General features: G+C 37.4%; 1 protein-coding gene across 2 annotated transcripts; it reads left to right on the forward strand.

Annotated features, from left to right (window-relative positions):
• The first annotated feature begins 442 nt into the window (after positions 1 to 442).
• Positions 443 to 11,966, forward strand: LOC144060971 (high-affinity choline transporter 1-like). Of its 2 annotated transcripts, XM_077580960.1 has the most exons (9): positions 443 to 591; positions 1,880 to 2,100; positions 2,177 to 2,290; positions 3,659 to 3,814; positions 4,131 to 4,279; positions 4,373 to 4,516; positions 4,674 to 4,827; positions 6,611 to 6,828; positions 7,556 to 11,966. In XM_077580960.1, the coding sequence occupies exons 2-9, from the start codon at positions 1,917 to 1,919 to the stop codon at positions 8,204 to 8,206; spliced, it is 1,770 nt and encodes a 589-aa protein (XP_077437086.1). In that variant the 5' UTR covers positions 443 to 591; positions 1,880 to 1,916; the 3' UTR covers positions 8,207 to 11,966. The 2 variants fall into 2 exon arrangements, with proteins under 2 accessions (XP_077437086.1, XP_077437087.1); XM_077580961.1 differs by lacking the exons at positions 443 to 591; positions 1,880 to 2,100; positions 2,177 to 2,290; positions 4,131 to 4,279 and having other exon boundaries at positions 3,789 to 3,814; positions 4,381 to 4,516.
• The last annotated feature ends 402 nt before the right edge of the window (positions 11,967 to 12,368 follow it).

Genomic DNA, 12,368 nt, shown 5'->3' on the forward strand with positions numbered 1-12,368 from the left:
CATGGACACACAAATCATTCATGTAACCAACTTATAACCAGTGTGTCGCGAGTGCTTTTACAAAGTTGAACAAGCAAGGCCAGTACGATGAAGCAATGATTATAAATCGAGGCTGAAAAGTAACTAAGTGAACATTTCATCCATTGGCAATATAATGTCCACATATTGGAAAGCTTTGCAGGCGGGGCCGTGCGTCACGCCACTCTCTATTAGGTGCTATTTTGGTCCTGCCCTGGAAGACATTCATCCAGCATCTACCCACCCTGACAGCATCCAATAAGCCCACCACTCCCATTCATCTCCACCCCCACGACAAACCACCCCCACCCACCTTTTCCTCTTTCTCTCTCTCTCTCTCTCTCTCTCTCTCTCTCTCTCTCTCTCTCTCTCTCTCTCTCTCGTACACTCACATACTACCCGCAGATGTGCCAGGGATTTGGAGACTTAAAAACACTGTAAGATTATTGTGTTTGGACTTTCAAAACCGCTACAAGGTGAAACATAACTTCTTCTTTGATACAATTTTGGAACGTTCTTATTCCTGCTTTTGGCTGTGGTTATCAACTTATTCGTATTCCTCCAAAGAAAAAGGTGAGATAATTTTTTCAATTGATATTTTCCCACTTCTTGAGCTGTTATATGTTGGCCTAGGTGTAGCCAAAATGACAAATGTTGATTTAAACATGGATCAATAATGTTTAGCAGCCCCCAACGGAGAATCATGGTGTCAGCGCAACAGGGAGCCTCAAGGTCTGATTCTTAGGATGCGGCACATTGGAGTTCAAACTAAAGCTTTGATCAGTCACATCATGTCATATTTTACTTGTGTACTAAACTGTACCCAATAAAAGAAAAATACATGTGACTTTTCTTTAAAAGCTAAATATATTACATGTATTCTGAATTGTTTAGTACCACAAAGGTCCATTTTGGATTTTGGGCATAAACTTAAACGGTGGGAAAAAATGTTAGCTGTGGAACTGCAAAGGACAAGATTTTTTTTATTTTTTTTTATTTTTTTTTATTGATTGTAGTCTCATCTGCAGCATATGAGAGTTGTGTGTGTTCATTTTGAGGAGCAAAACATGTTAAAGTTCAACTTTTTCAACAATATAAAGGTTATTATAGAAAATAATGTGTTATAAGGAGGGTTATCTAATTTGCACTTCAATTGGCAAAAGTGGTTGTAAATAATGTGCGTCATATGTTCGTCAAATAAATATTTAAAGGATGAATTTTATTCAGTTGATTAATCTTAGGTGCACTTTATAATGACGGATTATATACACAGTGCGCAACATAAATGAATACATCCCAACAGCTGGTAGAAAAGCTCCATTTTCTTTTTAGAAATATTCAAATTAAAAATACCCCCACAAATGTGGGCCTTTGATTCCATTTTTCTTTCTTTTAAACAAATTATTTACTGTTGCAAAAATGAACATACTATACACCACTGAAGAGCTAGGATTGAAAATGAAATTTAACTCACAAGAATCAAACCAAAAAAGAGTCTACTCATCAGCAAAATTATCAAAATTGTTCTTTTGTTCAGATTCAGACAACTTTATTCCCAATGTGCATTCATACTTGCAATATTCACTAAGAAATAACAAATAACAGTTTGTGTATTCGTTGGTGGTGTTACAGTTGATGTTCACTTCTGATGTGAAAATTATGTTGTTATTATTCATGTTTCTATTAAGGGTCACTTACTTAAAAGCAGATTTGGTTTCATTGCTACTTATTAAGAGAACTTGTAGACCTTGTCAATAGGTTGTCCTAAACAACTGTCAAAGGTCACCTCTAGTTTTATACAAATTGAATTTAGAACTGCTAATCCATGTTTCTTCCATTTTTTTCCCCCTCTGATGTGTAGTAGTTTTCTCAATGAGCACTTGAAGACAGGAAACAAGATGACCATCCACGTCGAGGGTCTAGTGGCCATTGTGATTTTTTATCTGGTAATTCTCTTCGTGGGCATTTGGGCGGCGTGGAAGAACAAGAACTCCGGAGTGGGGGATGGCGGGGACCGGAGCGAAAGCATCATGGTCGGTGGACGGGACATTGGCTTGTTTGTGGGTGTATTCACAATGACTGGTTAGTAGTCCCGCTTTGTTACTATAGAAATATTTAGGTGGTTGATATATAATGAGGTTTTTTTTTTCTTCTTCAGCGACTTGGGTGGGTGGTGGCTACATCAATGGGACAGCTGAGTATGTCTACTTGCCTGACTATGGCTTGGCTTGGGCCCAGGCACCATTTGGTTACGCTCTCAGCCTGGTACTAGGTAAGAACTACTTTATATGTGTAGTTCATTAGGTTTTGTCATTGGAAAGGACATTTTTGACCATTCTTAACTGTCTCAAAAGCGTAATAATAATAATTCAAACATTTTCAGTGGTACACTAAAACATTATTTAACCCGGGATAACCCTGAAGTTAATATATTGCAGTTATGTTATGTTAAGTTTAGCGATATGGCGACTATGGCGAGTTCTGCCTTTATATAAATTCTGTTTACAACAACATTATTCTCTTAAAGACCCTGTATAGCTTCTAATCAAGTACATTTTTGATGTAGTGTATGCCTTTACCTCATAAATGCATCTTTTCTGAATGCCACAAGTTGCAGAACAGCTACTCTAAAATGAGACTTGTTGAACCAATTTAAGACTAAAAAGAAAATTGTTGACCAAATTATTGAATCGCTTCAAGTGGTAACACACAATTAAATTAAGTTAATCCTAATTAATATATTAATTAATTATGAGGTCATTAAGTTAAATTAATTGAGTTAATTAAACTGAATATATTAATTTTGGATTAATTTAATTCAATTGTGTGTTACCACTTGAAGCAATTAAATTAAATTAAATTAATCCAGGTTAATATATTAATCAATTATGAGGTCATTATGTTAAATTAATTGAATTAATTTAACTGAATATATTAATTTTGGATTAATTTAATTCAATTGTGTGTTACCACTTGAAGCAATGAAATTCAATTAAGTTAATCCAGGTTAATATATTAATCAATTATGAGGTCGTTATGTTAAATTAATGGAATTAATTAAACTGAATATATTAATTTTGGATTAATTTAATTCAATCATGTGTTACCACTTGAAGCAATTAAATTAAATTAAATTAATCCAGGTTAATATATTAATCAATTATGAGGTCATTATGTTAAATTAATTGAATTAATTAAATTGAATATATTAATTTTGGATTAATTTAATTCAATTGTGTGTTACCACTTGAAGCAATTCAATTAAATTGGTCAACAATTCTCTTTTTAGAATGTAGATGTCAATTTAATTTCTGAGTGTTATGTAATCCATATTACTGTATTCAGGCTACTATTATACGTTGTAGCACCAAGCACTGTGGTTATATAATTAGCAGAAAGTACCGGTATGCGCTCAAAATGTCATGCGAGCCACAAGCTGAATAACGTATGCTGCCATGTTTAATAAACGGTAAATTTTTTGCTGATTGGCTGAGACAAACAAATGTAAGGTTCTTGCTAATAGTGAGGCATGTGGTTTATACCAGACCATTAGTTAGTAAGGTGTTACTGTTGTGTCAGATCCTTTTAAAATTCACATTCTAAAATGATCCGGAGTGACATAATTTCTGACTTCTTCCAGGTGGCCTTTTCTTTGCCAAACCCATGCGATCCCGTGGCTATGTCACAATGCTGGATCCTTTCCAACAGCTGTATGGAAAGAGGATGGGGGGTCTGCTTTTCATCCCTGCTGTCATGGGTGAAATATTTTGGTCTGCAGCCATTTTATCTGCCTTGGGTAGGTGATTGTTAAATACTATCTGGCTAGACCAATTATTTTGATTTCCAACCACTGTGCCACGTAACATTAGTGTTAAATAATTTATTACAAATAATGAAATTTTGTTTATTTATCTATGCCAGCGACATACAGTGACAGGCAGAACTTTTAAATGCTCTTCAACTAGATGACAGAAGGTACATTTAACATGCAGCTTTGTGGTTTAAACATACCCAGATTTTACACTAAGTCGATTGTGGAATTTCTCTAAAAGAATACGTATGTTTGGAAATACTAATCTAGACGAGTTTCCTACTAACAAGTTGTCCCACAGGGGCCACTCTGAGTGTGATCGTGGACATAAACATTAACATGTCAGTGGTGATCTCAGCCCTGATCGCTATCTTCTACACTCTTGTGGGAGGACTCTACTCTGTTGCGTACACGGACGTCGTTCAACTCTTCTGCATTTTTGTGGGTTTGGTGAGTTTCACAATCAAAGTGCGTGAAATGTGACAGCCATTGATTTCCCATGAACAGCTGCGATATTTTCATTCTATGTCATCTGACCATCAGTGGATCAGTGTGCCTTTTGCGTTGTCCAATCCTGCCGTGTCAGACATCAGCGTGACAGCAAGGGAGGCGATCCACCAGTCACCCTGGCTGGGAAAGATTGAGCCTGCGGACAAATGGCTCTGGGCAGATAATTTCTGTTTGCTGGTAAGTTATGCCTGTCTTGAGGAAGATCCATCATGCAAACTAGTAAACGCGTCCGTTTTTATGGGTTTGATTTTTATTTGGTGGCGGGGAGCAATTGCAGTTACTTCATGTGATAAAACTCTATAAGAAGTAAATACAATTGTATTTCTGTTTCTAGATGTTGGGGGGGATTCCCTGGCAGGTCTATTTTCAACGGGTTCTTTCTGCCTCTTCAGCTACCTATGCCCAGGTCCTTTCCTTCCTTGCTGCTTTCGGCTGTTTGGTCATGGCCGTTCCCTCCATCCTCATAGGAGCTATAGGGGCATCCACTGGTAAGTACACACTGCCATATGTGCTGGGTCCTTATTTTTCTTTCATCCGTGTTTTGTGGAAAACACTACTTCACCTTTATATTTTTATGCAGGATCGTGAGTGGTCGGCGGCAACAAAGAATACACAGAGACTTGATATGCTTTGCTAGAATAACCGTGTCTTTTATTCCCCTCAAACAGCAATCAACATTTTTATACTGTGCTAGAATAATCGTACGTTTTATTCCCCGCAAACAGTAATCGACACATGTGCTTTGCTAGAATGATTGTACCTTTTATTCCCCGCGAACAGCAATATTCACAACTTGCTTTGCTAGAATGACTGTACCTTTTATTCCCCGCAAACAGCAATAATCACAACTCGTTTTGCTAGAATAATGGTGTCTTTTATTCCCCTCAAACAGCAATCAACATTTTTATACTGTGCTAGAATAATCGTACGTTTTATTCGCCGCAAACAGTAATCGACACATGTGCTTTGCTAGAATGATTGTACCTTTTATTCCCCGCAAACAGCAATATTCACAACTTGCTTTGCTAGAATGACTGTACCTTTTATTCCTCACAAACAGCAATAATCACAACTCGTTTTGCTAGAATAATGGTGTCTTTTATTCCCCGCAAACATCAATCAATACACTACAACGTTAAGCAGCATAATATGATCATAATCAGCGCTTACCTTGACACTAGACCGGAGAGCCTACGGTCCGGGTAGAACAAGCTGCAAAACGGCTGGGCAATCGTACGTGTTCCGCAGCTGACTCTGTCCGGACCGTGTCCCGCTCCGTTTTTTATTCGTTAGCGTGAGAAACCGGGCTAGCCAAGCCCCTTCTCAGACACTCTCGAAAACATGTTTTGCGAAGCAGGGAAGGCTGTAGTATAAACAAGGAAGAGTTCCCAGGCTGATTCCGCCCTTTATTTACAAATTGTTGGGCACCTGGATTCGTACAACAGTTCAGGACAACAACATATCCTTATATAAGAGGTTACATGAGGACATATCAAACCATGGTTATTTTCCCTTCAATCCGTAATAAAACATAAGGATTCTCAAAGGATGGAATGAGCGTTTGGCTAAATTACATTGATCGTCTATGTGGATAATGAATAAACTCTTGTGTCAATGCCGGTTACTGTACCCAATGGAGCAGTAGATCATCTTCTCTTAACTGATGCCACGTTTAGATCGCAAACTTCATCACAAGACAATCGAAACAAAGAATCACCTTTTCCCTAAAGAAAAAGACTTTTCAAAGGAAAAAGATGCCACGCAGGGTTGTTTACAGCATCCAAGCTTTTATCAGATGTGTAAATGTAGAGGCCTACTGTGACTCGAGGGTAAACGAGCGGCAGAGCCACCAGACTGCGCACATTTAGTGAATATTACATCTGAAGACGAGCTAATTAATCTGACCCATCTGAAGCCGTTTCATGTACTGTCTAACCATGCAGCGTTAATCAACCTCTGCTCGTTTGGGGAATGTACACCTCTAGAGAGTGATGTTAATTTTTAAAACATGGCAAAGGAAATATGTCACACGCTAGAAGAGGAAAGAGAACAGCAATGAAGCCAACGTGCAAACCGACTGACACAAAAAACCAAGAGGCCAAACCCTTACAGTCACTAGACACTTGAATTTGTGTTTATTCAAACATACAGCGTATAAGCAATGCAATAAACATAATTTACTCTGGAGCCACTACACCATCCAAAAACCCACTACAACTACAATCTGAAAAACATTTCAAAAGCATTTTAAATGTCAATTTTCATCTTTAGACTGGAACCAGACTTCTTATGGGGCCCTCTCTCCAAAGGATAAAGACGAGTCCGATATGATCCTTCCGATTGTGCTTCAGCACCTCTGCCCACCTTACGTCTCCTTCTTTGGCCTGGGAGCGGTGTCAGCTGCCGTCATGTCATCCGCAGATTCCTCCATTCTCTCGGCCAGCTCCATGTTTGCCCGGAATATCTATCAACTTGCCTTTCGACAGTCGGTAAGATCGCGATCTGTTAATTAAGAATTGCCGCATTTTGCACCAAGTCGTTTGCATCGGTCAGCATTCATGTATTTGTCTTTAAATTATTAAAAGATTCTACAGTACTTAAAACATCGTATATCAATCTAAACCAGAGGTGGGCAATCTGGGTCCTGCAGGATTTGGAGGTTTCTCACTTCCAACACAAGCTAATTCCATTTATTTATTTTTATTTTTATTTTTATTTTTATTTTTATTTTTATTTTTATTTTTATTTTTATTTTTATTTTTATTTTTATTTTTATTTTTATTTTTATTTTTATTTTTATTTTTATTTTTATTTTTATTTTATTTTTATTTTTATTTTTATCTGGAGAGCTCAGTATTTTTCATTCGGTAATTTTACCGATTTGACATGTCATCATCATTGCTCTCTCTTTTTTTTTTGTTGCGTGTGTGTGTGCGTGCGTGCGAGTGTGTGTGTGTGTATTCATTAGTTCACCTAAAACCTATTAAAAAAAACAAGCTGATTCCAATCAACAGGATCGTTATCAGGCTTATGCAGAGCTTGCTGATGAGCTGATCATATATCAGCTGTGTTGGAGAAGGGCAACATGCTAAACCTGCAGGACTCCGGCCCTCGATGCCCACCTCTGATCTAAACGATCAGCCAAGACAATCAAAATATCTCAACGAGTATTTGGTGGATGCGTATTCCAATGATCCGTCTCTAATTATCCTCTAGGCCTCGGACCGTGAGGTTGTCTGGGTGATGCGTCTCACTATCTTCGTTTTCGGAGCCCTCGCCACAGCCATGGCTTTGTTAACAGGAACAGTATACGGCCTGTGGTACCTGAGCTCGGACCTGGTCTATGTCATCGTCTTTCCCCAACTTCTTAGTGTCCTTTTTGTCAAAGGAACGAATACCTACGGCTCAGTGGCTGCCTACGTCTTTGGGCTTTTGCTACGAATTGGCGGAGGCGAACCCTATTTAAAACTTCCCCCCTTCATCTATTACCCTGGATGGGTGGTTCAGGAGAAGATCCACCACCTCACTGGCGATGTCGAGTATTTCGTCCAGCAAAGATTCCCATTCAAGACAGTGTCCATGGCGGCATCCTTTTTGGCAAACGTTGCATTTTCCTACCTGACAAAGTACATCTTCGAAAGTGGAACGCTCTCACATAAGTACGACTTCTTAGATGCTGTGGTCTCCAAACACAGCAAGGAGATCATGGACAAGGCCACGCTGGTGAGCCATGATAATATCATCCTCTCGGAGATGGCGCCCGTCAAACAAGCACTGGGCGCTTCCCTCGCGGCGACCTTCACCAACCGAGAGGTCCTAAGCAACGATGAAGTGTCAAGTCCTGAGGAGTTTCCAGATGAAAACTAGGTATTAAAAGGCACAACGCAAAAAAAAAAAAAAAAACTCACTACTGCCATACTAGGAGTCAAAGCAGTAGAGATCTGCGATGGCTTCCATGTGAGCCTACATATTTTATTTGATACTAATAACGTTAAAGGATGTTTCCAAAGTCAAGAATGTTTCCAAGAGTTGTCGTTCCAGATTGGACATTTCTAGTAGAATTTCTGGGTCCACAATTTCAGTGTAAATGATACGTAATGTTTCGCTATCTGTAATCCTGTTGTGTGTAGCAGAGAATATTCCATGAAGAAAAATGTATCGTCCAAACCGAATGAGTTTTCTCCTCATGAGCTCAAGCTTCTGGTGTGGTAGTCCCCAATTATGAAGAATATCTAACTCCTCCTTCTTTTTGAATAATCCCTGCCTAGAACCTGAGTTGACTGTTGACCAGTTGAGTCAAGCATAGTGTTATGTTTTAAAGGAATATTCTCACTACAATCATAGTTAAGTGCTACTACATGCGATCAAAGGGATTATGACAAGTGATGGGAAAATGAAGCTTCATGAAGCACTTGCGATATTTTTTACTCCTCTAGATGGTGCTCTTGGTTTAGATATGAAGGCTAGCGCAATGATAATTGATTACATTTGCACTGCATCTTGAATCCAAGAGTGCCATCTAGAGGAGTCAAAAAATATCACAAGTGCTTCATGAAGCTTCATTTGTCCATCACTAATATTAGAATGTATATGGTAATGAGAATAGTGCAATACTATACCAATGAATTGGCTTTATCTTGTAGTGTGTAGACAAGGTGCATCTGAAAAGTTCCAGGAATGGTGTCACAAAAGCTATTTCAAATCCAAAACTACGAGTTTTCCTATTCATTGTGGGCCAGAATATCAACCAACAAGTCCAAAAAGAGATCCGAGGTAAAGTGAGGGTACATGGAAAAGTCATGGCTGCTTCACCATGACAACACATCTGCTCATAATGCCCTGAACATCCAACTCTTCAAGGCCGAGAAAAAATGGCAGAACAATGGCGGCAAAGTAATTGCGCAACCTCCATGGGATTATAATCTTAATTCCCCAAGATTAATGGGATCCATTTTGCAAATATGGACAACATCAAGATGGCCGTGATGCCCACTGTGGAGAATCCAAGAAGAATCCTGAAAAGTAGTGCCTGAAAATTTGGCGGAGAAGGCTGTGAATGTGCGTTTGACTTCAATGAGATTACTTTGAGGCTGATAACCGAGTTTGGATTTGAAATATGTATTTTATGCCACCAATCCTGGAAATTTCATGACATATGTTTTTATTTTTACCAGGAGTCATTACAAAATACAGTACTGTGCAAAATCTCAGGCACCATTAATGTGTTGTTTTAACAATTTTATAAAGTGTACTTTACAACTGTTTAGGAATCAGACTTCTTTGGATAATCCAGCGAGCACATCAAAAATTATTGCTGATAATTAACTCTTTGACTGCCAGACGTTTTCAGAAAAGGGATGCCGTGGGTGCCAGCCGATTTAAGCATTTTGACTGATCTTTCAAGGTCCACAGAAAATTATGTGTTTGGACTATGGAAACACACATACTACCAAATGAAAGATTGGACTCTCATCTTTTATCAGGAAAAAAAGTTTGTTTCTACCTTATTCCGTTTTTCAGTAATCAACAATAGAAAATGGTTAGTTTCACCTCTGTTTTGAAACAAACATCTTTTAACGTCTTTGGCACTCCTCCCTAGGATTTTATTAAACGTTATTTAACGTTTTTGGCAGTCAAAGAGTTAATATGTAATAATTGAAAAAACAATGCTAGTGGTCTACATCTTTTGCACAGTATTGCATATAACTTGTCCCAAGTTCTATTTGCATAGAGTAAATTTATGAATAGAGCAATAATATTTTTAGTACCGGTGTCCATGTTGTACAGATAAATGTAATATCGAGCTGGCAAGTTATAGCTAATGGATTTTAATTGTATTCACAATGCTCTTAAAACACCACATTTGCAGTAAAAACCTCATCCAGACCTCATATGAACAAACTCGTAACCAAAGTAGACGGTTAGATATGAGATTACATTTATTTAGTCACCAAATAAATGTCTGGTGTAAAACTTCTCTGTGAAAGAAAAATAGCGTATGTGATATTTTTACAATATTTTTCAAATATTTTATTTTCTAAACATTTCAGTCCTTTAGAAGTGTAACACATCGACAACAATGACATATGTAATAATCACAGGCTACCAAAATGATTGTAAACCCTTCCAAATATATACATATTAAAAATAATGAAGCATAGTAAAATATTATTCTTCATTATTATGCAATATTTGGCTGTTTGATTAGTATTTTTGTTTGTTAATTATTAGGTTCGTTTTGGGCTTCTTGTAGGCTGTATGCTTAGAATTGGCTTAAAAAAAACATACTGCCATCTATTTGCGTCTATGCTGAACAGTACTCTCCAACCAACATCTAAATTAAATATATTTTCAGCCATGTGATACAATAATACTACTACAATAAAATACAGCAGTAATGCAATAGAGCAGTCTATGGGGTGTTCGGGATGAAACAGACAGATTGACATTTTGTTCCTAATTGCAGGAACTGACAAAGTCGTTTTTGAAAAGGATGCGAGCAGCATCAAAGGTTGGGTTAAAGTGGAATCAAAAATAAAAGAATGAGATGAAAGAATAGAGTAGTATAAAATTGGTGGGATGACGCATGGAACCTTTTTGCTATCACAGACAGATCATTTTATTTGTAACATAAAAAAACACAAAAACTCATCATGGCTATTTTGGACCATGATTATAGACTGATATGTTACGCTATTATTATTGTTTCAAAGTCAGATATTACGTTTATCAGATAGACACTTCTTATTACGTGACACTTTCAACTGATCGTTTGTTTACCTTCGAGCAGTCTGCTACTGCAGGTTAGCCGACACAGGAAAAGATTGTTTCTCCTGCAGGATTGTTTGTCAGCACCGGTCATCATTGATCCAAACAGGCCATCAATTCGTCCTCAGGACACTTGGTTAATTATGTGGGAAAAAAAGTATGGATCAAGGTTTATTGTACAAGGTGGAACATCTTTAATGTTTCAGATTTTTTTTTTTTTAAGTTAAACTTGTTCGCAGAGAGTTGTTATTATTTTGCAATTGTTCCTGTTGTACGTCGCTTATGTATTTGTCTCCTGTGTTGTACTTTACTGGCGTCTTCTATTGTAGAGCCACTTTAATCAGGTGGTAGCAATGACTGGGTTCGAAATGTTTCTACTTACTGGTAACGTGGTAAAAGGAAAAAAAAAAATCTTCTGTCAGAGTGGAAACGTGTTGTCGCGTCCATCATTGGTGCAATACAGCCATTACCAAGTAGTACAGTACTGTCAGCGCAATTCCAACATTTCTCTGAAAATTATGGGATTGATAATTGTATCAATCAAAAATAATTCACCAAAAATAATTCAGCTTCAAATTGGAAAAAAAAAAATAGAGAGCGAGAGAAATGCTAGTGCTATGTCTCCGAAAATATTGAAGGACTTTAAAATAACTGTATTCCTCAATTAATAACAAAAGAAACAAGTTATAACTCGGTGTAAATTGCAATGATATTGTATTTTTGTGTGATATGTGTTTACTGTACACAAAAAAATGAAAGTCTTTTAACACTGCATTCAAAAATTATGTTTGTTGACGATGAAATTACAGATGTATATTTATCCATTCACTGTGTATAAATGTAAAGTCGTTATCATATGTTGTAGGTTTAATAAATTATTTTGCAGACTCAAAATGTCTATACTGTATGCATATTTTGCAGATTTCAGTGATTTTATGTACAAAGTCTCATACTGCATCATGCTAAGCTGTGATGTGGGTTACTAAAAGTCACTATACACTTTATTTTTTCCCATTTTGTCAGGTATCATTCGGACAGACGTGACACCATCAGCATTTAACAGTTTAGGGTTTGCAGTTTTTGTATGATTTTCTTGCCAATTGACATTAGAGCAGCAGTGCAAAATTGTTGCGTTGAGAAGCTTTATGGCCAATCACAAGTACAATTTACGGCATCCATGTAAAGTTTCTCCAATCAGGACCTTGACAAATCTGTCATCCGTCTAAAGGTTGAACGAATCATTAAAAAAAAAAGATTTGTT

Source organism: Vanacampus margaritifer, chromosome 11, assembly GCF_051991255.1.
Source record: "Vanacampus margaritifer isolate UIUO_Vmar chromosome 11, RoL_Vmar_1.0, whole genome shotgun sequence".
NCBI classification, from domain to species: domain Eukaryota; kingdom Metazoa; phylum Chordata; class Actinopteri; order Syngnathiformes; family Syngnathidae; genus Vanacampus; species Vanacampus margaritifer.